The 27,504-nt window shown below is 40.5% G+C and overlaps 1 protein-coding gene across 8 annotated transcripts in view; it reads right to left on the minus strand.

Moving 5' to 3' along the window:
- The window catches only part of MAPKAP1 (MAPK associated protein 1), a 270,519-nt gene that overhangs the window by 65,279 nt on the left and 177,736 nt on the right, over positions 1-27,504 (minus strand). For 6 of the 8 annotated variants that reach the window (XM_004375666.3, XM_023730744.1, XM_023730743.1 and 3 more), the window contains one exon: positions 3,287-3,394. The exons of 1 other annotated variant lie outside the window; for it this stretch is intronic. In XM_004375666.3, the coding sequence (XP_004375723.1) occupies positions 3,287-3,394 (108 nt within the window). Of the gene's footprint in view, positions 1-854; positions 2,804-3,286; positions 3,395-27,504 lie in introns of those variants that run through there. One more of the 8 variants, XM_023730745.1, reaches the window with a different exon arrangement.

Below are 27,504 nucleotides of genomic sequence, written 5' to 3' on the forward strand. Positions count from 1 at the left end.
CTGACTCACAGCAACCCTATGTACAAAAGAATGAAACACTGCCTGGTCCTGTGCCATCCTTATAATCGTTATGCTTGAGCCCACTATTGCAGCCACTGTGTCAAGCCATCTTGTTGAGGTTATGACGGCCTCTTAAATACTTACATAAATATTCAAGTTTTCTATTTCTTTTTGTGTTAATTTTGGTAAGTTGCCTTTTTCTAGACATTTGTCCTTTTCACCTACATTTAAAAGATTTTTGGTAAGGAATATTTCATAAAATTTATCATGATCTGTTTAATGACTATGGGATCTGTAAGGATACCTCCTTTTCATTCTAGTTACTATTTGTGGTTATCTTTTATGTTTCTCTTCCTGTTTTTGATCCACCCATTTCATTAGAGATTAATTTTATTAATCTTTTCAAAGAACCAACTTTTGTGGTTGATGTCTCTGATTTTTTTGTTTCACTAATTTCTGCTCTTATTTATTGCTTCCTTCCTTCTATTCTCTTCAGATTTCTTTTTCTGTTTCTTTTCTAATTTCTTCAGCTGAATGCTTAGGTAATTACTTTTTAGTCTTTTTTCTTTTGTAATATATACATTTTAAGACTACAAAATTCTCTCTAAATTCTGCTATAGCTATATCCCACAATTTTTTTTAATAGACTTTATTTCTCAGAGAGGTTTTAGTTATGGAAAAATTGTGTAGAAAGTACAGTGTTCCGATATACACCCCCTTTACCCTGCACATTATTTCTTCTATTACCATCTTGCATTCCTGTGATACATTTCTTGCAATTAACGGACCAATAATGATACATTATTATTAACTAAAGTTCATGTTTTACATTGTTTACTCTTCGGATCTCACAAATTTTAATATGCAGAATTTTCACTATCTTCTGTCCAAAATATTTTTCAATTTCCATTATGATTTCTTCTTTATATCACAGGTTTAGAAGTTTATTTCTCAATTTCCAAACATACGGGAATTTTCTAATTGTCTTTTTCTTGATTCTAGTCTCATTTCACTGTGATTAGAGAACATATCCTGTATGATTTCTATCCTTTGATATTGAAGACTTACTTTATTGCCTAGTATATGGTCCATATTGATAAAAGTTCACATGTGATAGAAAGAAATGTGTGTTCTGCAGTGAAAGACTGAAATATTCTCTGTACATGTCCATTAGGTCAAGTTTAACTGTGCCCTATATTCTTGATTTTTTTAAAAAAGTTTGTTCTATTCATTACTGAGAGTTAACATCTCCCTCCGTGATTAGAGATTTATATATTTATCTTTGAAATTTTTCAACTTTTGCTTTACATATTTTGAGGCTATATTATTTTATTTATAACGACTTATGCTAAATTGCTAAATCTTCCTAGTAAATTGAACCTTTAGTTACTATGAAATGATGATTTTCAACCTCTAATTTTTTTGCCTCATGTTAATATAGCGATACCAGATTTATTATAATTAGCATTTGCAAAGAATATCTTTCTCCATCCGTGTACTTCAAACTTTCGATATCTTTATGTTTTTAGAAATTTCTTATAAGTAGTATATTTTAAAAAAAATCCATTCTGACCATCTCTCTTTTGTTTTTAAACTAAAACATTTAATTTAATTATCAATATATATGAGTTTAAATCTATCATCTTAGCACATGCCTTCTACTTGCCCTCCTTTTGGGGTATCTAACCCTGGCAAATTCTGGACTTCATTCTCGACTTCATTCTCTCTCCCCTAAGACTTCAACAGCCCAACTCAGCCTTTCAGCTACCTCTGCCAAACAGCCAAATGATATCACGGCAAAAGTGGTTCTAGCCGTTGATTTCACCTCTCTTGGTTCAAATCTTCTTCCAGACATAGGCCATTCATTTCTATCTTGTGTTCTTTGAAGATTTTAATTACCTTCAGTGACAGAGTTTGTTCAAATTACTTAATCTGCCATTATCAGAAGGTGAAGCCATGAGTTACACAGGGGTGTACCATAAGGTATTTGACTACTCGTCCAATGTTGGATATTATAAATTATACTGTAAGAACTATCATTATGAATGAATGTTTGCTGCATTTTAGTTCTTTTCTCCTTAAGGTAGATTCTCAAAAGCAGAAATGCTGGGTAAAACATTTTTAGGTTTCCTGACACTCTAGCAACATTATACTAATTTATACTACAGTCAGCAGTGTTCGAGTATGCCTATTTCCCTGTATTTTCTCTAGCAATGAGGACTCTTTTTAAAATATCTGGTTTATCGGATCGGTAAAAAGTATCACACTGTTGCTTTAAAACGTTTGTATCTTAGATTGTTGATTGGAATAAACATTTTTACAAATGTTTACTACTTATTCAAATTTTTCAGGCCATTTAGGAGTCAGTGATTTTTATTTCTATGTGTATTTACATAAGACACTTATCACTGGTTGTAGACTATGGGGGCACCAGCCTTCTGCCTTTGAGAATTTGTTGCTAGATGCCAAGAGAAGAGTGCACCTTCCTGGTGATTCCTGTGCATGCCTCTCCAAGGAAGCTGTCAGGGGCATAGGTCAAGGAGCAGCAGCCTGTTCTTGCTCAAAGGGTCAGTGGAATGAGTAAAGATCTACCATTTATTCACTCATTCAAATTCTATTTACTGAGCTTCTGCAATACCTGATCTGGAGCAGGCGGTCAGTGAGTATCCGCTGAACTAATGAATGGCATCTCACACAGATGAAACAGCCTGTGTAAAAGCCCTGAAGCAGGAATGACTATTATGATTATGATCACAGTTTTCATACAGAGGAGAAGGATGGCAAAATTCACAATTTGGAAACTCTAAAAAACGGAATAAAAGAAATTTAACTGAAGTTTTAAAAAGTTCTCAACACAGCACTAGGAACCACTACTTTGTCTCCTGCTAAGAATATGCAAATAGTTAAAATTCTCTAAAACTTTAAAGCCTCTTGATGTTTAAACAGTGATACTGAGGTAAGCTACTTTATACACAAAACAGCCTTTGTCTCAGAAGAGGCCTTATATTCCCAAGCTGTTTCCAGGGCTGGTCCTAACTAAAGAAGGTAGAATTTAACAGAAAAATGTTAATTACTGAGTGCAAAACAGGATGTAGACTCTTTACCAAGAGCATGGAATTAATCATTTGGGATAGACTTCTGGCACAAAGGCTAAGGTCTGCCTTGGGAATCAAAATCCCTTCAAATCTGCCTAGGCCAGCCAGACCAGTGAAGAGTACCCAAACAAATAACTTGTAAGCACGTTTGCAATGGACAAAGCAGGCACGGAGCGAGAAGGCCAACGTACTGTTCTCGCGGACCAGGCAGAACTCCCATGTGCTCTGGCTTTCCAAGGTGCTCTCCAGGTCCACAGCGATGTTGGGCTCACTCTGCTTCTCCAGGCGGTACTGAGGGCCTGGAAGATCAAAGGGGCAGGAGGAGGGGAGGAAGTCTGAAACAGTGAATTTAACATTTAAAAAAACACCACATACTGGCGAAAAGTGGATAAAGCATTAGGAAAATGCTGAAGTCTGCCTTGAGCCTTTCCAAAAAGGGTCTAGCTATTTGAAATGGAAAAATTTGGAGTTTTTCACAAGGTTTCACACGTGTCTGCTCTACTATCAGGTGTGTTTTCCCTCAGTTCTCTCCAAAACAAGGTCAGAGCCAAACGGTTTTTGAGTCAGACTGGCCTGGAGTCACAAGCTCGGCTACACGGTTTCTCAGATGCAAGCAGGTAGCCTACCCTCTCTAAACCGCTGTTTCCTAATATGTAATGTGGCAATACATATATCTTGAAGGATTGTTATGAAGATTAGAGGTGTTAAAGAAAAAACTGCTTACTTAGTAAAGTACCTGTTGCATAAGAGGCCCTCCTTAAAAGGTATTTATTATTAATAATTACTATATAATAATGAATAACCAATTATAATAAAGAATAAGGTATGTTTGGAACTCTAATATCATAACCCACAAACTTAAAAGTGAGGTTAAAAAAGTAAATCTCAGATTTCTGGGTTATGGTGATAGAGGACAGTGGCTGCTGATTGACTTTTTTGTAGAAACATCTATAAAAACACAAGAGACACAGGTCCAATAATATAGGAAACAAGGGATACTAGCTACCCTGTATTATACACATTAAGATCCGATAGATCTTAATAAAAACACTGGGGCATTTAATACTTTACTCATGTACTTCTTTGTAAACCCAAATGACAATCTTGTTCTTCTCAGATAACATGTAGCGGGTCCAACGATCATATTCAAAAGACTGCTCCTGCGATTTATTAACAGTTACTGAAAAGATCAGAGGCGTAAGAAACTGTCTTATTATTTTGACTATGAGACGCGTGTGTTTGGTCAGAGAAGAGACGTAAGATATCTGAGAAAAACATCAGAGGCCTTGCAGGGCTCCCAGGTGGAACAAGTATTTTCAGATACGTTCTTCAGTTGTTGTTAACTTGTTGATTATTCACCTCCAATACTATTTCTTCATTAGTTTGAGACATTCCACTCACTCCCAGTCATCCTTCTCCCCCATGTTCTATGTTCATCTGTAGCACTGTAGAGTTTCATTTCAGCTTCATGGTATATTTCATCTTTTCACTAATTAGCCAGTTATTCTTCTTCCAATTCTCAGAGTTCTTACATACACTCTGTTCTTCTTATACTTTTTAAAGCTTTGACTAAGAAAACAAATGCTCAAAAACACATACAACTAAGCAAAACATCCTCAGAAATCTACAGAATTCTCATAAGTGCTAATGCACTGTATTCAGGTCATGAAGGTACTGTTTCAACACTATACATACTAAAATTCTAATTTTAAGTATATTAAGTAAATAAAAGTATGGAAATGCAGGTAATTCCTATAAATAGTCTCTACTATCTTTAACCTGTCAGTGCCAACATTTTTCAATTAACAGGCATGGTTGCTTCTGATCACTGGATGCTTGGAAACTCATTGGCAGAAGTGATCACATAAAAATCATGCCCAGCAAACTTAGCTAGTGAGAAATTTTTATCCTCCCTGCCCCTTCACTGAATATCTGCTCTTCCAGACGTGGACCTCTTCAGCCCACCAGAGGGAAGGATTCACCTCTGAACCTAGAGAGCTGCTCTACAGTGCTACACTGGCCTGTTACACAATCTCTGAGTGCCCCCAGCCTCAATACTTCCCAGCAACACAATATGTCTAAGGCACTGACATTCATGTCTATGAATTTACAGTGAAACCTATGTACAAAGTTTAGCCATAATAATTCATTTTTTATGACAGCCAAAATGGGTACCACCTACGTCTAAGAATGAGAAACTGGCTAATAAATTATCGTGCATCTACAAGTGAAATACTACGAAGATATTAAAAGTGATGTTGTGAAAAATATTTAATTTTATAAAATATGTTTACAATATAGTATTTTATGAAGACAGCAAATTATATCACAATATGTATAGGATGATTACAATTATAAAAAATATACGTAAAGTCATAGGGAAAAAACAAAACAAAACTGAAAGGTTAGTTCCAAATTGTGAATAGTGGGATTATGAGTATTTTTATTTTTTCTTTGTGTTTTTCTATGTTTTCCAAATTTCCTACAATAAAGATTACTTTTATAATTAAAAAACATCATACGCGCTTAAAGTTCTCCAATTTCCTACTATGTTATTTTTCTGAAGATACTATAATAATCACACACTGTGGCATCTCCAATGGGTTTTTCCATATGCAATAATTTAATCAAAACCAGACATTATCTGTTTATATAGATAGATATTTTCATCTTAAGTAACCCTGCAACTTCACATGCTCACTCTGACTTCGAGTGCAGGGCACAGGATGCTGGGCTTCTCATGCTGTCAGCCTACCTAACAGCTAGATTCTAAGTAAGGCACACCTTTCCTAATTAATGGGAGCCAAGGCCTGACTACATCAAGATGAATTTCAGGCTGGTTCCCTTTGCACACTTTTTCCTTCCAATTTATGCAATGGCCTCAGCAAACATGGATCAGGGAAACCAAGAGGAGTCAAGGCATACTATGAAGGGTCCCTTATCCCTAATCACATCTTCCTGCACCATTCTTTTTTTTATTATTATTATTTTTAATTGTGCTTCAAGTGAAAGTTTACAGTTCAAGTCAGTTTCTCATACAAAAATTTATACACACATTGTTATGTGGCCCTACTTGCTCTCCCTACAATGTGACAGCACATTCCTCCTTTCCACCCCAGATTTCCTGTGTCCATTCAACCAGCTCCTGTCCCTTTCTGCCTTCTCATCTCACCTTTGGACAGAAGCTGCCGATTTACTCTCATGTATCTACTTGAGTTAAGAAACACACTCCTCATGAGTATCATTTTATGTCTTATAGTCCAGTCTAATCTTTATCCAAAGAGTTGGCTTCAGGAATGGTTTAGTTTTGGGCTAACAGAGAGTCCAGGTGCCATGTCTTCCGGGGTGCCTCCAGTCTCAGTCAGATGATTAAGTCTGATCTTTTTACTAGAATTTGAGTTCTGCTCCCCACTTTTCTCCTGTTCCATCAGGGACTCTCTGTTGTGTTCCCTGTCGGGGCAGTCATTGGTGGTAGCCGGGCACCATCTAGTTCTTCTGGTCTCAGGCTAATGGAGTCTCTGGTTTATGTAGCCCCTTCTGTCTCTTGGGCTAATATTTTCCTTGTGTCTTTGGTGTTCTTCATTCTCCTTTGCTCCAGGTGGGTTGGGACCAATTAATGCATCTCAGATGGCCACTCGCTAGCTTTTAAGACCCCAGGCGCCACTCACCGAAGTGGGATGCAGAACATTTTCTTAATAAACTTTGTTATGCCAGTTGACCTAGATGTCCTCTGAAATCATGGTCCCCAGACCCTTGCCTCTGCTACTCTGTCCCTCAAAGTGTTTGGCTGTATTTAGGAAACTTCTTAGCTTTTGGTTTAGTCCAGTTGTGCTGACTTCTCCTGCACTGTCCCAGCACCATTCTTAAGGCCATAAATGCCATTACTTGATATTTACTTTCTTGTTTCTTGGATCATGCAGGTATTTCTATCAAAATCTGTATGTTTCCTGAGAGCAGCTTTATGACTGTCGCCTTGAAGCCTAGTATGATGATGATTTTCATTTATAACATGCTCATGATATGCAAGCACTGTACATATGTCACCACACTGAATCCTCATAGCGACCCTGAGAGGTAGATATTATTATCCCTATTTTATATAGGGCCCTTGAAGGTTAGTGGGGTGAAGTAAGTTGCCCCAAATCACAAAGGTTGCAAGTAGTACAAAGGGAAATGAAACCCAAGGGTCTTCTGGCTCTAAAGTGTGTGCGCTTTGAATCTTTCTTCCAAACTATAAATTACTGGCCAATTATAAGGAAGCAATAGTTTGTACCATAAATATAGATGTTTGTGGATTTGTAGATTTATCTGGGTTCTGAATTATTTAACTTGTGGTTTCTATAATTACAAAATGAAAATGATCTGAAATAATTTATTTTAATGAAATTCACACATACTAAATATCTCATGCTATAGCTGTGTCCTGGGCCCATGACAGTACTGAAGCCCCCTTACGCAGACATGATCACCTTATCTTTCTATCCATTCAGGAAGACTCTCCCATTTTTCTCTAAGAATATTCCCATTTATACCCAGTTTTTTCAGTAACTGAAATTCTGAGTTTCTTCTTTTGCTCTGGGTACTCCCTGTTCTTTTATAAAAACTAAAGAACAGCTTGGAAACTCACTTCTGTACTTAGCAAAGGTCTGATGGGTTTTGAATTTAGGGAAGATAGGGTGGTTACGCTGTAGATGAGACTTGAGATCCAAACCTAAGTGGAAAACTGCCTCTTACAAATCTCAATTAATTTCTCTCCTGATACTTGCCTGAACACTGGATAACATATCCTACAGAGAAAGACTATTTAACGAATTTTCCCCTGAAAAGGCCGAATTGACAACTTTAGGCCATACTGTGTAATGAGAGGCAGGGTATATGTCAGAAGGCAATACAGCCTAGTGGTTAAGGGCATGGACTTGGGCTAGATTGCCCAGGCCTAAGTCTGGGGCTGTATAACTTTGTGCCGACGTCTATAACCTCCCTCAGTTTCTTCATCTATAAAATGGAGATGTTCCTACCTCATAGGACTGTCTGAGGATTCAATTAGTTAATAGTTGTAAAGCCTGTAAAGTGCCTGATATATCAATAGCATTGTTTAAGTCTTGGTTATTGTCAGCTATAATCATCATCGTCAGACCATAACAATTAGAAGAAATTATAAAAATCCCGATAATCATAAGCACCATCATCAAAGGGCCTACTACTATGTGCCTGGTACTATGTTAGGCCTTTTATATACATCATCTCATTTACTCTTCAGTCACCCTAGGAAGTGTAAAGAGTATGAATCTCATTTTACAGAAGAAGAAATTGACTTATAGAGGCTAAATAACTTGCTCAATATCCCACAGAGGCGGTGAAACTAGGATTCATACTCATGGCTGCCCAGGCCTGCACTCCTATAGTACATTATAAACCACAGTGCTTCACTCATACAAAGTTCTTAATAAATGTCTGTTGATGATAATTAGGATTACGACAACTCTGATCCACTATGTTTCTATAGTCTCTATCACAGCCTTCACAGCCTTCGGTGTGGATTACACCTCAACATAAAGAAAACAAAAATCCTCACAACTGGACCAATAGGCAACATCATGATAAACGGAGAAAGATTAAAAAGTTGTCAAGGATTTCACTGTACTCGGATCCACAATCAACATCCATGGAAGCAGCAGTCAAGAAATCAAAAGACGCATTGCACTGGGCAAATCTGCCGCAAAAGACCTCTTTAAAGTGTTGAAAAGCAAAGATGTTACCTTGAAGACTAAGGTGCGCCTAACCCAAGCCACGGTGTTTTCAATCACCTCATATGCACGTGAAAGCTGGACGATGAATAAGGAAGACCGAAGAAGAACTGACGCCTTTGAATTGTGGTGCTGGCGAAGAATACTGAACATACCATGGACTGCCAAAAGAACGAACAAATCTGTCTTGGAAGAAGTACAACCAGAATGCTCCTTAGAAGAAAGGATGGCGAGACTACGTCTCACATACTTTGGACACGTTATCAGGAGAGATCAGTCCCTGCAAAAGGACATCATGCTTGGTAAAGTAGAGCGTCAGCGAAAAAGAGGAAGACCCTCAACAAGATGGACTGACACGGCGGCTACGACAATTGGCTCAAGCATAGCAACGATTGTGAGGATGGCACAGGACCAGACAGTGTTTCGTTCTGTTGTACACAGGGTCACTATGAGTCGGAACTGATCTGACAGCACCTAACAACAACAGTGTCTACCAAATGCTTGTTTAATTTTTAGGCAGCTGACATGGGAGAAAAGAAAGTAGCAGCCAAAAGCCATTTCAAGAAGACAAGTTGTGACGTCAGTTTCTATTAATGTACTTTTACTGAAGAATGATTATATTATATATACACACAAAAAAGGCTCTTTCACACTGAACAGGACATAGTTCTGAAGGCAACATCCACCCTTTGAAAATAGGTTTTAAAATGTCACAGCCACGCATGAAGCCACATGCGTTCTACTTCACAGCAGAGGGGAACACAAAAGGAAGATTCTGGGAAGCAGTTACTCTGCAACGACAAGAAATCCTGCTTAGGCATTCCAATGATGTATTTATTGCAGTAATACAATGTCACTCAATGGTCTAGGAAGAAAATACTGCTCTGGGCACTTTGGGAGAGTTCCAAGTTTAATACTCAGGCATGATTTTTATGGGATTTGTAAACTTGAGGCAAACATCTCAGCACATAAGTTTCAAAGAAAATCTGCAGAATCTTTTGGGTGGTGCATACCTACTCAGTCCAGCTTTCTTGATCCCTTTAAACAATGACTGAAACATAAAAGGTTTTAGCATATAATTGCTTAACAGCTGAGAGCTAAAATCCAATGGTAAGCAAGTACCCATCAAAGACCAAAGAGAGGGAAGCTATAATGTTGACTATTATTCTATATCTTCTTTCTAAAGATCCATGGGAGAAACTTTCTTTAGACCTCAGTATCAAGAAAAGCAGGACTTTCCTGGAGCAACTGGCTTCCTTTTATATCTTTAGACAGTTCAACATAAATTTTGTAATTAACTGATACTGTGTCCCTTTCTCCTTTGCCTATTAGGACTAAACAAATGTGTGACCAGGACTATGGTGAATCGGGCACACGTTTCTGTGCCAATTCCTCTTTTGGGCTCATTTTTCTGCTAAACATTTATTTTCCTTTTTTCTTTCATGTAGTTTCTTTATCAATTTATATATATTTTAAAATCCTATTATAATAATAAATGTATCCAAATGCCTTTGGATTGTGGTAGGGTATAAATAAATTAAACTATCACTACTATGGCTAGGCTATCAGCACAAGTTTGAAAACCACCAATCTGGGGAAAAAGGATAAAGTCAAAGGCTGCGCATTGCCATAGCTATACCTTCATGTCAACTATTTTCAATTCATCAACAAAAAGAACTGCTTTAATCTAAAACTTCCTTGTAGCCAGAAAAAGGTGTGAGCAAATAAGACGAAAGACTGGGTTTTGAGGAGAAAACTCCTGGTATTTGTACTCTGAGAAGGAGTAACATTGCTAGCTGTGCATTCAGGGAAATTACTTAATCTCTCTGTGCTTCAATTCCTCATCTGAAAAGTGGGATGATAATGGCACTTCCCTCAGGAGGCTGCTGTGAGGATTAAATTGAGATAGTCCACAACTCCCCTTAGCGACGTGCTCAGTGAATGACAGCTGCTATTACTGCTAATATTGGAGCCCTGGTGGCGTAGTGGTTAAGAGCTTGGCTGCTAACCAAAAGGTCACAGTTCAAATCCACCTGCTACTCCTTGGAAACCCTATGGGGCAGTTCTACTCTGTCCTATAGGGTCGCTACGAATCGGAACCGACTGGACGGCACCTAACAACAACAACAACATTATTGCTAGTACAGGCAGAAAGAGAAACTGGCAGTTGAGGTTTAGGTAGATTCCTAGCCTCTGAGTCACAGGAGGTTAACAGCCCCATCAAAGAAAGGTACATGGTGGCAGGAAATGATGACCTTAAGAGATGTTTATACCCTTCCTCATGTGCATCCTGAGGTGCAGGCATGGGGTGGGAGAGGGTGCATACTGGTTTAAAAGATAGGCAGCATTTATTATTAGATATACTCAGCCAGGATTCCTCAAGTTCCCTAGTTTCTCAGGCCCTACAAATATAGTCTTAAAATGAAGAACCCACAGAACAAACCATGGCAGCACAGATATCAAAAGATTTGTGACAATACAATGCCATCCATATATCCATCTAAGAAATATTCCAAGCATCAACGATGTGCCAGGCACAGAGATGAATAATCAATGATCCCTGCCCTCCAGGAGGCTGGCGGAGGTGGGGAAACACACTTGAGCAGATAAATTATAAAACAGCCCAATTCGTGCTCTCACCAAGATAGGGACAAGGCATTGAGGAAGCACAGAAGAGGAGACAATTAACCTCACCCACCCCTTCCCTGAGGTGGAAACATTTGAAATGGATCTTGGAGGATGACAAGAGCCAGGTGAAGAAGGGGAAAGTAGAGCATTTCTACAAAGGGAACAACATGTGTGCAAAGGTAAGGAGGTACTGAAGAGCCCACACATACTATGGGAAATTCAGTGTGGAAGAGGCCTAGGTCGTACAGGGGTGCAAGGGGAAGCTGCTGGGGAGCGGGGATCTTGGCCCGGTCTGTTGGTAAAGGTTGGATTTTCTCTTATAGCAACAGATGTTAACAGAGCAGGGCAGTGACACAATTAGCTTTGTATTTTTGTAAGATTCTTCTGGTGGCACTGCTGACAATGAGCTGGAGGGGACTGGTGGCAGGGAGACCAGTCAGAGGCAAATGGTGCCAAGCCTTGTCTGTTCAACGGCAGGGGCGGCTGAATCCCAACTTCCTTACTGAGCCAAAGCATCACTGACAAGCTGACACTGTCAATATTAGAGCTCAGATCCAGCATCAGCTATTCTAAAATGTTTGCATTAAACATCAGCTCCATTGCTTACAACTCTTCCTCTGGGGCAACTATAATCATTTTCAGCTTGATCTTAATATAAGCACTGAACTATATTCAAGTGATAACCACTGTAGCTTATACCCCCTCTGAGGCTCAGACTGGATAATCTGAATTTAAATAATAAAAAAAGGAACAAGCAGACATGACAATAAGGTCACACTTTAGCTTCCTCTAAGCGAATACACAATTTGCTCTCAGTGAAACAGCCAAATATAATCAAATTAAACACAATTCCTATTATAAAAGAAGAGAGACCTGGGCTGTTCCAATAAACCAATTCTCCTGCCTAGTTAAACTGCAAAACCTTCAGGAAAGGTTTTGAAAAGCATGACCCATCAGTTCTAATTTTTAAAACTTATCCTTTCAGTCAAGACTAGAAAAAGGCCCATTCCAACTTTTATCTTTACTACAAAGTGCTGTTATCTTGGCCTGATGTCAGGAGCTCTATCTCTCTTTCTGCTGACAAGCAGAGACGAGAAAGATAAGATTGGAAACGAATCTCACTTCTCTGAGTAAATAAATAATCAATACTCATCTAAATGTAAATGAGAAGGTAGCCCCCTCTGATAACAGCACTCTTATCAGAGAGCCAATTTTCTTCAGACATTTGGCCTCAGCCAAATCACCATCATTCAGCCCCAGCCTAATGGCAAAAAATCGTAACTAAATTGAACCGATCACCAGAGATCAACTATGTTCGGCCCTGGCCACTTCAGGTTCAAATGTTTGAGAATGCAATTTTGCCCCCATTAACTTTCTTTCTTTTTTTTTTTATTTAGCTTAAAACAACAGAAATTTATTCTCTCACAGTCCTGGAGGGTAGTAGCCCGAAATCAAGGTGTCAGCAGAGCCAAGCTCCCTCTTAAAATGCTAGGGAAGAATCTGTTCCATGCCTCTCTCCAAGCTTCTGCCAGGAAACCCTTCAAGTTCCTTGGCTTGTGGATGATCACTCCAATCTCTGCCTCCATCTTCACAAGGCATTCTCTCTGTGTCTCCTCTCCTCTTCTTATAAAGATACCAGTCATATTGGCTTTACTGCCCACTCTAATCCAGTATGACCTCATCTTAACAAATAATTACATCTGCAAAAAAGTCATATTCTGAGGCTCCTGGTGGGCATGAGTTTTAGGGGGGTGCTATTCATCTCAATACACACCTTCATAGCCAAGGTTCTTGATAAAATAGCAAATTAAAAAAATTAGTATTTACATAGTTTTAAAGTATTAATTTCAGAAAAAAACAAAATCTTGTTGAAATTTCTTATATTTATTTTACAGTTAAGTAATATTCTTACTCAGAAATGCATATAAGTAGGAGAGGCAGAACCATAATATTTTCAGTGCTTATCAACCCAATATGGGCAGGTCTCATGGCTGATATCACTTATTTATTTATTTATAAACATTTTATTGTGTTTCAGGTAAAAGTTTACACAGCAAAATTGTTTCCCAATCAACAATTCACACACAGATTGTTCCCTGACATTGGTTACTATCCTTGCAATGTGTCAACACTCTCCCCATTTCCACCCTGCCTTCCCCGTTTCCTCCCTACAGTTTCCCTGTCCCTCCTTGCCTTCTTATCTTTGCTTTTGGGCAAATGTTACCTATTTGGTCTCGTACAGTCGATTGTTCTATGGAGCACATTCCTCATGGTGTTACTGTTTATTTTATAGGCCAATCTATTATTTGGCTGAAAGGTGACCTCCAGGAGTGGCTTCAGTTTCAGATTAAAAAGGTGTATCTTGCGGTGATAGTCTCGGTGGTTCTTCCAGTCTCTATCAGTCCAGTACATAAGTCGGGTCTTTTGTATGAATTTGAGTTTTGTTCTACATTTTTCTTCCATTTTAACTGGGACCTTCTGTTGTGTCCCTGGTCAGACCGTCAGACCATCTAGTTCTTCTGGTCTCACGCTAGAGGAGGCCGTGGGCCATTAGTCCTGTGGACTAATTGCTTCCTTGAATCTTTGGTTTCCTTTACTTTCCTTTGCTCCAGAGGGCAAGAGACCAATAGTTGTATCTTAGATGACCACTCAAAACTTTTAAGACCCTAGATGCTACTCACCAAAACAGGATGTAGAACATTATCTTTATGAACTATGTTATAGTTAATTGAACTAGATGTCCCCCAAGACTATGGTTCTTAGCCTTCAAGCCCAGTAACTCAGTCCCATGATGTGTTGGGATATGTCTAAGAAGTTTCTATAACTGGGCCCCTATGTGCTCTATTATATATATGACTATATATGCAGCACATACAAATATGTACTGTATTTTTATGCAAATAGCACTCACCTTGTACATTTGTTTGCCAACTGCACCCTCCATCCCAAAAGGTATTTTCATAACAGTGGCTATGCCAATTTTTTTTTAAATATTGCTGTAAAAAAAAATCAGCATAATGTGCTTACAAAAATACCTCCCAGGGGAGGGCATGGTCAAAGGGCCAGTCTGTGCAATATTCAAACCCCAGCCAGGGGGCCAGGCTGGAGGATGAGGAGGAGTGGGTTTAGTGTTTAAACAACACAGCCATCACTGTGAAGGGAAGGCTGCTTCTGTGGGGTAGGTGACAGCATTCCTTCCTCTTATCTAAGGCTTGGCTGAAACTGAGAAGACATTTGCCTAATGATGATGATTAAAGTTTATCAAAACACATGTAAATAAAGAAAAAGATATTAAAAAGCTACTGTAGCTAAAAATAATCTAAGGTTCAAATGATCAATTTCCTTCAACTAATTTGTATCAGACTTACATCTGACCCAGCAGTGCTGCACTGACCTGATTTTACTAAAATAAGACACCGTCTACAAGACAAATCACTTTAAAACCACTGCAATGGGGTTTCCATTTCTTTGCTGCAAGACTCAATTCACTGCTGATGAGAGTATTGGGGAAATTATGACCATTATTGATAGGACGGCAAAACCACTTTTACACAGTAGTCTTCAAGTCGACAGAAAGCTTGTGCTGGACCATTAATGAAGGTGTCAGCTAGAATCAGAGATTAAAGGCAAAGGCTGGGAAAGGCCTAATTTTTACAGCATGTTAAGGATACCACACACTCAGAAGAGGCTCTTCATCCTTCTAAGAAATGTGTAAAGCCTAAACAAGGATAAGCAGAGAAGCAGGCTGCTCTGCCTGCAATTAGGGAAAGGAAATACTTCTTTCCTGTCTGACCCTGGCGTTCTGACACCATAGGCTCTCACCATTATCAGCTCCAAATCTTTATCAACCAAAGGAAGACTTGCCTGGTATGAGACAGAACTACACAAAGTTCTACAATCTCTGCTCCTGCTGTAAGCATCTAATCCTAGAAGGTGGCCTGGTACCGGTTAGAGCAGGGGCTTTGGAGTCGCAAAGATTTGCATTAAAATCTTGGCCCTATTACAAGTTATGTGACAAAGGGCAAGTTACTTGATCTAAACCTTCATGGAGTAATTGTAAAGATCATGCTGAACGCAATGCTTGGCACATAATAAGCACTCAATAAGTGTCAGTTATTACACTGCTATGCAAGTTTGACAAAATAATCAATTTGCCTTTTTTGGCAAATAAACCAAATATTGCTTCATTCTTAGGCTATAATAATAACCAAGGTGACTGACATTAAGGACCTTCCTGGCCCTGAAACAAAGCACTTTATGTGCATTAGCTCTGTGAACCCTCAAAAGAGTTCTACAAGGTAGGCCCAATTATAATCCCCATTTTACAGAATGGTTAAGTCATTTGCCCGTGATGAGGCCAGGACAAGATTCCAAAGCCTGTGCCCTTAACCACTCTGTTATGCTGTATCCCATAAAGAGCATTATAGGTTTTGATCTTTGGGTTAAAAAAAAAGAAGTGTAAGGTTGAAACAATTTATCAGTTCCGAAAGGAGTAAAGACGTCAGGTGGGGAGACCAGGCAGCAGTTAAGAGGAAGTGGGTAGTTGGTTTTGAGGGGGTCAAAACTGAGCATCCACCAGCCCTCACAGCAGGCACCTACCTGATGAGCATTTACAAGTAAGCACCAGCTGCACCAGCTGTTTGCCCTGATTCTTTTCGGGGGTGGGGGGAGTAGAGGGGGCTTTTTCTAAATTAAATGATTTACAGAGTTACTGCCTCAATCCACAGTTCTGAAAGTGTGATTTCTTTAGGGTTTAACTATACCCGTATCTAGTCTTGTTAACAACTTTTTATTGTGATAGAAAACATTTACTGGAAATATGTTACTGCTATTACCAGGTCATAAAATAAAAAGAAAAATAGTTTATGTATTGCCATCATTTCCAATCATCAATCAGAAAGTGCCAACAGGAGGAAAGGAAAGGGCATACATTCGAGATTTCCTTCTTTGTGCAGGAGAAAAAGCAGGAGCATCATAATTCTTTAGAACAAATTTCTTCTGGAATATTGAGCCTCACAGATAGGCTCTGGGAGGAGGAAGGAGGCACACCTTTTGGCACATCCCCTCCTATGCAGCTTTCCCTGATCTCTGTTAGAATTAAGAGCTCTTTCATTCCAGCTTCCTGGGGACTTTTTTTCTATCGGTGCGTTAAGCATGCTCGATTAAGGCATTTGTGTTTATTTGCCTGCCACCTCCCCACCCCTGTCCCCCTCCACCCCATTATCAGGGCACTCTTTGGAGACCTGGTTGGGGCGTGGGGATTTTTTTTTTTTAAATCTCATCTCTGTATCCCCAGCGCTCCAGTACAAAAACGGGCTCTTTGTAGGTGTTCAGTAATCACTCTTAAATAGAATGATTTCAACAAGGTGGCATTTAAAATTGAACAACCTTGACCTAACAATCCCACTTCTAGAAATCTATCCTAAGAAATATCAGACCAAGTAGAAAGATGAATGTTCAATGATGTTCACTGCAGCACTGTTTTAATATAAAAAAATTGTATACAACCTCAGTGCTCACCAGTAGGAACCCATTAAATAAATTACAGTTTATCTATATACTGAGATGTTATGTAGCTGTTAAAAAAAATAAGCTAATAAGACATGGAAATATTTTTATGATATGTTATTAAATATAAAAAGATATAGAATATGTAGAGTATGCTCCATTTTAATAAAGTAAAACCCCAGCTACATATGTATATTTGTTGAAAACACGCACGCACACACACACAGTCTGGAAGGATATGAGTCAAACTGTTCTCATGGCTACACTGATAAGTAGAATTACCTCTGGGGTGTAAGATGCCGTGGTAGCAGAGAAGAAGGCTTTTTTATTTTATGGATTTCTATTTTGTTTGGATTTTTGACAATGGGCAAATATTGGAATTACTTTCTATGTAAAAACCTAATTTTAAAAATAGAGGTTGAACAATCTTAGAGATTATTCCAACTAGACTAGATTAAGGATTGTAGCCTCTTCTTACTTCATTTGGCTCCTAACAGATCATTCAGGCTCAGGGGATGCTGGGGAGACACCTAAGCAGTGGGGGAGACACCTAAGCAGTTGGGGAGCCAGGAACTAAAATGGGATAGAACCTGTTCAAGGGTTCCTAAGATCTAGAGTTAAGCTCCAGAGGCTTCCAGAGCTGCTCAAAGGAGCTGGGCAGCAAAGATGAAGAGGACTGGAGTGTCTGAGGCCATTCACAAAGGGAGGCCACAACAACAGACCAAGGGACAGAATTCACATCTGCTGCTGTGTCACTCCAGTCTGGACAACTACAAATGCCTGCCCTCCTCATGGATTCTAGACGGCACTGTGAAAAACAAAGGGTGATCTTCTACTGTTTCTCTGGCTACTTAACTCCCTCTAGGGCAGTCTCGATGCCTCTACCAGGCTCTGAGACAAGAGGTTGTGTGTCAATAATCCACCCCTGCAGCCTGGGGACAGGGGAAAGTCTGGATTTGATCCCTGTCCTAAACTCAGTATTTTTTTTTTTGTGTGTGTGTGTGTGTGTAGGGAGACTGCTCTGCAGCCTCTGCCGACCCCAATACATGTGAGATGGTATGGTAAAATGGTTATAAGCAAGACTGCTTGGGTTTGAATTCTCAGCTCTACCAATTACTAACTGCATGACCCTGGGAGAGTTATTTAACCTTTCGGTGCCTTAGTTTCCCATCTGTAAAAGAGGAATAACAACTTCACCTGCCTCATAGGGTTGTTCTAAGGATTTGATGAGTTACTACAGGTAAAAAGCATGGGAAGAATGCCTAGCCCACAGTTTGCATTGAGTAGTTTCAGCTGCCTGTCCCATATGCCTGGGCTGCTGTTTCACTTTCCAAGCAGCACTCTTAGAAGTCTTTAGTTCTTCTGCAGGGGCTGGAGCCTCTAGAGGTCTGCCACACTGGTCTCATCTCCCTCCCCTTCCTATCTCCCACCTAATAATATAATTCAAACCAAACCAAACCCATTCTGTTGAGTCGATGCCGAATCATAGCAATCCTATAATACAGAGTACAACTGCCCCATAGGGTTTCCAAGGCTGTAAATCTTTACGGAAGAAGACAGCCACATTTTTCTCCCATGAGTGGCTGGTGGGTTCAAACTGCCAACCTTTAGGTTAGCAGCTGAGTACTTAACCACTGTGCCACCACGGTTCCTTACCTAATGATACAGTAACCTGGAAATACCCTCCAAACTATGCTGTTCCAAACCTTTATGTTTTTGCTCATACCAGTCCCTCAGTCTGGAACACCCTTCCCTCCACTTCACTTCTCTAGTCCATGTTCTCTCCTCCTCAAGAAGTCAAAACTCGCTCAGGTGCCACTGCCTCTGGACTTCGGTGTATGATCTACACCAGCATGATCTCTACACTAAAAAAACCTCTGTATCCCTTATGAGTTGTAAGCAGCTTGAGGATGGAGAGCAAATTTTAGCATCTCTACATTCTTAGGATAGCCTTAGCACACTGGTGTGTTTAGTGAATATTTGGTGACTAAAGTTCAGCCTGGATACTGTCTTAGGCTGGGTTCTCCACAGAAGCAAAAGCGGTTAAGCTTGTATGTATGTATCTATATCTATCTGTCTATCTATCTATCTATCTAGAGAGAGAGAGAGATTTATGTCAAGGAAATGGCTCACGCAGTTATAGAGGCTGGCAAGTCCCAAGTCCATGGGTCTCGTGTTAGGCTGGAGGCTTCTCCTGACTCATGCAGCTGCAGGTGCTGACGAACTCAAGATCAGCAGGTCAGACGGCAGGCTGCTGACTCATGGGCCATGGAGGCCAATGAATCCCAAGATCGGCAGGCAATATGGCAGCCTGCTGGCTCAAGTTCCAAGAACCAGAGGTCAGATGATGACGAGCCAGATATAGGGTCCAGAGCAACCAAAGCCAGCAAGTTTTCCCAGAATGTCCAATATATTGGATGCAGGCCACACTCTCAAGGAAATTCCTCTTACAGTTGATAGGCTGATCACATCAGATCACATCGTGGAGGTGATTATATCACAAACATGGAGGATAACTACAACATTATGTAACTCCCAAATTACATCATTACATAACTACCAAACCACTGAGAATTATGACCCAGCCAAGCTGAACACACAATCTTAACCATCATAGCTAACATCCTGATCACTTCCTGCTCCAAAGCAAACTTGGAGTTCCACCTCCATGTGACTTCAAGTGTCCCCACTATTTGGAGATTCCCAATAGTGCCGCAACTTTGGTTTCTTTGAGGATGGATTGAAAGAATGTGATGGCGCTGACTCACCCTGCTGCTTTGAACCGTGGCTGGAGAATGGAAAACCACCACTGTCAGGGGCTAGTCCTGCTTCTCGATCAGTTCTGGTTCCCTAACCCAGGCCACAGCAACCTGTCTCAACGGCCTTGTATCCAGAGTTGTCTACGTTCCAGCACACAGGCCTAAATGGAACCCACTCAACATCAGAACAAAAAGACGTAAAGCATAGACAACCAAAAACTTAAAACTTAGAGAAGGCTGGAAGCTACTGGAGAGGATCTTTCTACATGCCACCCCAGGCAGAGAGCTTGCTGGAAGGGGCAGATAATTCACTACCATGAGGAATGCTAACAGTCCACATCCTGTCACTATCCAGACACCGTGAATGCACTGCCCTTTGGAGAAAGAAGGCCTGATATTACTTGTAAAAAAGAAATAGTTTTTTCTCCTTCAATTCCAGATATCACTTGTTAGAGAGGATAGAAACCTTTAACACTGTCCCTAAGCATCCAATTTTTCAATCCAATCTGTTTCTCTTAAGTTGAGTCACTGTGACATTACCAAATTTTACATACAGTTATCTGTTGCTCTGTAAAGAAATACAGATGGTTTTTGTGGAAATAAACAGTCATTTATTTTAAACAATTGTAAAATAGTTTATGGAAACCAGTGGGGTAATGCATTCAAATAAATGCCAAAACTGGCTGATGGGGAGCCAGGGTGCTAAATCACACTGCTGAGGAATTCAGCTGTGGGGAACAGACAGTAAATCCAGCGTGACAGAATTTCCCGTGATGGCAAAGGTTTCTGACATCCAGTCCAGTACTCAAAAACCACAGCAGTTCAAACCCGTTTTCCTTAACATGGCCTTGACAGCTAGTGAAATCAGTGAATTTAGTCACAAGCACCTAAGGACAAAAACAAAAGAAACGAACAAAAAGGAGACTTCATTTGTCTGCAGCCTTTTCTGAGGTATAAAAAAGCAGTGACTCCAACCCTAGTCAATGGCGAGTAAGAGCAGGGCCAGCTGTTCTCAATAGTCAGACTTCGTTATGATACAGCGGAATCTGAAGACTTTGCTTGGGTAAACCACATCCTCTCTGAACCTCACTCTCCTCCTCTGTAAAATGTGGACAATAACTGCATCCACTTCACAGGGCTTTGAACAGATTCAATGAGGTACCAGTAGTGAAAGTGTCTATAAAGACAAAGTGTCAGAGGCCCTTGTGGAGGAAGGGGTTCCAGCCCTGCGTGGGATCACAGCCTGCAGGGCCTCTTAGGGGTTTCTACCAACTCTCCAGGGAAGCACCACTGGCAATGAGTAGCTTTAGCCTGCCTTTGTAGGAAACGACAGAACTATAAGCACTTTTTTGCTTCTAATTTTACAGAACAATCAACTATAAACTTATCACATCTTCCCTTCTCAAATAGCCCCTTTTTCTTGTAACTGGGTTTCCAATATGACATCACTATTCTCCCAATGAATTAACTCAGTCATTCCTTAAACATTTATTGAACTCCTCCCATGTGCCAGGTCCTAAGCTAGGCACTGCAGATGCAAAGATGAATAAAATTCTGATCCTGGCCTCTAAGGACTCAGAGTAGTGAACAAGGGACTCAAGTCTAGAATAATTCTTCTATTCTGTCTTCTTCCTTGTTGCTATTAAATCAGCTCCCAAGTTATGCAGACTCCACCCACTTAAAAAGTCTCCCTTGCATCCCTGGTGGTGCAGTGGTTAAGAGCTACGGTGAGCTGCAGCTGCTAAACAAAAGGTTGGAAGTTCAAATCCACCAGCTGCTCCTTGGAAACCCTATGGGGCAGTTCTACTCTGTCCTACAGGGTCGCTACGAGTCGGAATCGACTCGATGGCAATGGGTTTGTTTTTATGATTGTACCCCTTATCATCCAGCCCACAGTAATTGTCTCCCAACTAGTCTCCTGGTCTCCAGCCTTCCATTCTCCACTCAGCTACCGGAAGGTGCTTTTTAGAGTCAAGTTCTGAAGGTTATCACTTCCATGCTCAAAATCCTTTCATAACTTCCCCCAGGGCCTACCAAATTAGATGTAAACTCCTCATCTAGTCTCAGGACCTTTAACCCATCCTAATTTCTTGTCCATCTATGATCCAGTCTAACTGGTCTCCTCACTGTTTAGTGCATATATTTCATGGTTTCCTATCTCCATGCCATTGCTTGTGCCATTCCCTTCACCCAGACTGCCTGTTCCTCTACTTTGTCAAAATCATACCCCTCCTTCATGGCTATTCCCTTAAGTCTTATCTGGCTTCTGCAACCATTTACACTTTTCTCCTTTTGATGCCCATGATTTTCTCCTTTTGATCTGTCCTACAGAATCCCAGACGGGCGCCACTTAACATTCCCTTCACCTGCAGGCTCTTCTCCAAGGCAAGAATTTCTGCAATTCCAGGCCAACCAAAAACAAGGCTTCCTTTCTCTTAACTAGACCTTGGCCTCCATGTCTCATTCAGGTAACTGCCCTTGCCTCTGGTCCAGCCCTGCCCAGAACCCTGCTCCCAGGCCTAGCGCGCTGCTAGGTGCTCAGTGTATCTATCTGGAAATTCTGCCCTAAGCTCCCTGATGCCACCTACTTGCCTGGAGTTTCTTGTCCATAAATTATACATTTATGTGAATTCAATTATACTCACTTGGTAAAAATTGGGAGGGGGGGCAGACATAATGAGGAAAACAATTTAAATAGTTTAGAGAATTCCACTTGCCATGACTCTCAGTGACTCAATGAGCCCCAAAAAGAGTGAGTATGAGATGAGAATCTTATTCATCTCTGCAACTACAGAATTTGGTAAATGTCTGATGAATAACTAATTGAATTAATTGGGTAGATGTTGGTATCTTGGTTTTCTAGCCCCTCTTATAGTGTGAGTGTCCTTCTGTGCCGAGTTTGATTTTAGCACTTAAAGATATGTATTTTTAATTTTCATCTGTTCTAATTCTAGAGAAAAGCGCTTGCTGTGCTGAATTTAATCAGGAAAATTACAGTATGTCGGCCACTGACAGGCATTTTTAAAAGGATTTTTTCTAGCGGTAATTTTGACAATGGATGTTTGCTCTCCTGTTGCCTTTGTGACCTAACCTTGCACAGGACACCAAGAAAGCCAGTTCCTGTCGAGTTGATTCTGACTTAAGGCGACCTCCACGTGTACTGGAGTAGAACTGTGCTCCATAGGGTTTTTATGGCTGACTTTTCGGAAGTCAAGTGTTCTGGGAGGACTCGAACTTCCAGCTCTCTGTACTGCTGCCCCTGTATGTTGAACATCATTTGCTCCCTGGTCCTTGCTGTCATGTCCTGTAGATCCCCGAGTCCTTCTGGATCCCTGATGCTGACTGCCCATCTGCCCTGCTCCCTGTTTTGGGGACAGACCCTTCAGATATCAGCTCTGCCTGGCAACTGATCCTCTGCCCACCGTTGGAGAATCAAAGTCCAGGTTCCAACCCCTCTCTGCCTGCCCAATTTTCCTTGTAACAACTACCCACCAACTGGGGCTGTTTCAAGTCAAGACACAAGCCTCAGTAAATGCTTTTTTTATTGCCAGTACTCTGGCTGGCCTCAGTACCTTTCACTAAATCGGTAGGACTTTAACAGCAGGGTTCAAATTCCAGCTCCACCAAGCTTTAAGACCTTGGGAAATTACTTAAGTGCTCTAAGCTTTATTTTCTCATCTCTAAGTTGGGGACGATAATTTCTAACTCCTGTGGTTATTGTATAGATTACATGAAATAACAACACAGATAAAGTACTTAGCCTGGCATATAATAAGTACTCAATAAATGGTGGGTATTTATTATTATATTAATACAATTTTGCACATTTCACAATGTTCAACTCTGAAGCTATCAAACAGATAAGAGGCTCAATTATACATCCTGTTTTATTTTAAGCAAATTAGAAGATACACAATTCATTCAATATCCTGTTTGTATTTATTAAAAAGTAGAATATAACTTAAGGACACATACTAAGAATTGTGATTTATAATCCAATATTTTAAAATATGCATCCCCTTGTGCTAAACAAACAAAACAAAAAACAATGGGAAAAAAGGGCAGAAGAAGATACGTGGCTGCCAGCCATTTTCCTTTCTGGGAGTTTTCCTTCTTGTTAGATCTATTATCTGGGAGCTGGGCTGCCCTGCTGGCTTTCCATTTGCCTTGCTAATAACAGCAAATCCAGCAGCTTCCACTGCAGCTCCTGTCTCCTTCAGCTGACTCCCAGGCCAATCAGCATTTCCTCTCTGCTAATGTCAGACATTCCCTGGGAAGTACTGCTGAAGAGAAAATTTATGACAAAAGTTTCTCCTGCTTCTAACCCTTCTGCACACCCTGCCCCAGATGCAGGGTGCTCCAGAGGAATGTGAGGTCATTCCTACATGTGCACTTCTATGTTCTCACTGATGCTTTGCTGCTCTGACAAGGGGCCTCGGACCCCTGGAAAAGCTCAAATGAGCAGCTGGGCAGACAGATGTACACATTCTGGGCTGTACCCAATGTGGTCTAAATTTGAGCTGCGTTACTTAGCAGCTAGACTCTACTGAATGACTCTATTGAACTATGACACAAAGCAGTCATACCCATAAAAAACAAAGTGTTAGATCACAAATTGTGAGTCTGACAGCGTCTCATAACAGTGAAACTGAAGGGAGAGGACAGGACTAACACTAAGGGAGTAATAAAATAATAACCGTTTAGATTTATTGAGTGCTTTGTGCTTTACACAGATTTCAATTTAATTCTCACAATAGTGCTATGAAGAAGATACTACTATTATTCCCATTTACACATGAAGAAAATGACGTTTAAGCAGGCTAAGAAACTCACCAAAGAGATAGAAAAAGCAACAGGAGCAAGGGAGGAACCAGCAGGTGCTTCTAGAACCTAGGTCTTGACTATAAACCAGCAGCTGTGATCTAGTTGTGACCTTATTTTACTGAAGAGGAGACTAAAGCAAGGAGCTCAGGGAGGGGAAGTCCCCTGCCCAAGGTCACCCAGCTAGTAGTGATAGGGCCAGCTTTAAGCCAACAGAGGAAGCACGACCTCCTGCTCCACAATAGCCATCCCCTAAAATAAATCCTCCAAGGGCTGCGGAAGAGGTGAAAGCATCGATTCAGGCTTTCCAGAGACAATGGAGTAGAACTCCACAATCTCTTCAGCCCGAGAGAAGAGAACAATGGCTGTCTGCCTCCCGAGGCTCAGGCTCCTGGCAGAAGCAGCAGTTGTGCAGTAACCACCGCCAGGCTCTTATAGAGCATATGTTCTTGGCACAGAAGGGTTTCATCACAGTGTTTTCATTTTAAGTAAGTTCAAGCCTTTTGAGAAGTCTACATTCTAGCTCAGTGGGATTTTCTATGACCTCTTCTCTACATCTCCACAGAAGTTAGATGATATACTTAACCAGATTAGTAGATCCCATAAACTAATTTTTGTCCCAATTAAAAAAAAAAAAAAGAATGTCAAAATGTACATGTGACAGCTGTTTGGGACTCTAATATTATGGAAAAGCAGCTGTTTTCATTTACATTTGAGGTATTAGTCATTCTTAGAATGGGACAGAGTACTCAGCTAATAACTTGTGTTTTAACCTACGGAAAATACAGGTCACAGAGACAAAATGTTGGCAAAATTACAATATAACTGTTATACTTAATATAACATTTTAGTCTTAAAAGGTTTGGAAATATTTATAATAGGAAGTAACTATTTAATAATGATGTTCTCACAGAAAACTGACATCAAACAAGTTAAAATGGATTGTAGCTTTTAGAAGAAAGGAAGTTTCCAAACAGATTAAAAAGTCCATGTAAGTAAGAAAATGAAAGAGAAATCTTTCCAAGCCCTAGAATTTGAAAGTAAGTTGTTTTCTTCTTACACATTTTAAAAATTATTTTTATTTTTATCAAAGTAACATGGCACATGTAGTTTTAAAAGTAAATACTAGTATAAATCCTATAATGAAAAAGAGTAAGTCTTTGTCCCATTCCTGAGTCCTGCTCCTCACAGACAATTATTCGCAACTTTTTGGGCTATTTTTCTGGTATTTACTGTCATATTTTTTATTAGTATTCCTATTCTGCTATTTTTAAGAATATATAAATATCAGACAGTATTCATTAACTTCCTGCTATGGAAGATGAGGATTTAGCGTGTTCTCTTTCTCTCGCTCTTGTTCACACATCCCCTTTGGAAAGTGAGTTTGCTGTAATTCTTTTTTTCTGTAATACAGTGTGCGTAGAAACTTCTTCCTACTAAGCACCTTTACTTGACTATTAATGTTTAAAATGTCTGTTTTTGGTATACTCCTCTGTCTCCCTAAGGACTCATTAGAGATCCATATCATTAAGGGGACCTAGGAGGCAACACTATCTCCGACTGATGTGCACTGTGCCTTTATTTTAAGACATTTATGTTTTCATTCAATGATTTAATTCTCTGAGGAAGTTTGATCTCCAATAATCAAAGTGTAGTGAATCCATTCCTGAATAGAAAGTGGGTGGCCTCCAGCCTGGGCTGGCAGAGAGCAAAGCATTTGGGGGCCGCACAGTGGCTTTCACTGCTTCTCCTTGGTTCATTCTACAAAATGCATCAGCAACCAACTCCCAGCCAGGTACAGTGCTGGATCAAGCGGTAAACAAAAAGGAACCAGTTCCTCTCCACAGGAGCTTTCATTTTACTCAAGTTAAAGCTCAACACCCCTCTCCCAAACACTCTCCCAAAGGAAAAGGAGGCTCTCATCCTTTTCCTTTACAAGGTATTCAACGTTTGGCAAGATTAGTGCATTAGGAACTTCTTGGGGACAGGCCCAAGGTGCCTCTGACACAGGGCAGAGGGGGTGAAGGACACTGTTCTCTCTAGCAGCCTCCACAGCTAAGATATGGCCTGTACCTCTTAATTTCCACTGTTGATTCTGATGGAATAACTCACTGCTTATGAACTCACACCAAGTCCTTGCTGCCCTGTCCATCTCTCCTTGCATCAGGGAAGAGTGCTGGTAGCCAATTAGGAGATGCATGAAAAAACCTGCTAAAGTGAAAAGCCTGAGGTAATGCCCCAGCCTGGGGGAAAGAGAGGCTCCATCAGGAGGGGCACTCATGAAACTGGGAACTCATGAAAGTCCTTTCTTCAGAAAATGGAAGGACTTATAAAAGATGGAAGAAAGAATTTGTCAAAGAGCAGTCTCTACTTCCTTCCCTCTCTCCTGAGAGAGGTTTTCAGGTGTGAGATTACTAGGGTGAGGTGTTCTGAGGGATGTTGGTCTCTAAGGTCCTCTAGGGCTCTCAAGATCCTCTTTTGGGTGACCTGGGCTTGGGTGCAGCACCGGGGTGAGAAGCTGGGTGCTAGTTTCTCAGCACAGAGTGTAGTGTTTAAGAGAGAAGCAAAAGGGCCTTGAGATTTCTTTTCAGGCTGCATGCCTAACTCCACAGGAAAGTAAACAACAAAGATTCAGGTGATGCCTGATGTGGCCAGAGCCTCCCTTACCACTGCTGAATTTCAGGAGAACCTGAGAATGCTGGGCCGAGCAACAGTCCAACAGGAGGTGACAGGAAATTCTGCTATCATCAGCAGGACCCATCATGGTGAGCAGAGCAAAGACTGACTAGTGTCAAAAGCTAAGGTCCTTGACTAATGAGGCACAAGCAGTCCAGGGACAAGGACTAGAAGGTAGACGGGGACAGGAAAGCTGGTGATAGGGAACCCAAGGTTGAGTAAGGACAGTGTTGACATGTAGTGGGGTTCTTAACCATTGTCATAGGGCAA

The sequence above is a fragment of the Trichechus manatus genome, unplaced genomic scaffold, assembly GCF_000243295.1.
Source record: "Trichechus manatus latirostris isolate Lorelei unplaced genomic scaffold, TriManLat1.0 scaffold00038, whole genome shotgun sequence".
In the NCBI taxonomy this organism is placed as follows: Eukaryota; Metazoa; Chordata; class Mammalia; order Sirenia; family Trichechidae; genus Trichechus; species Trichechus manatus.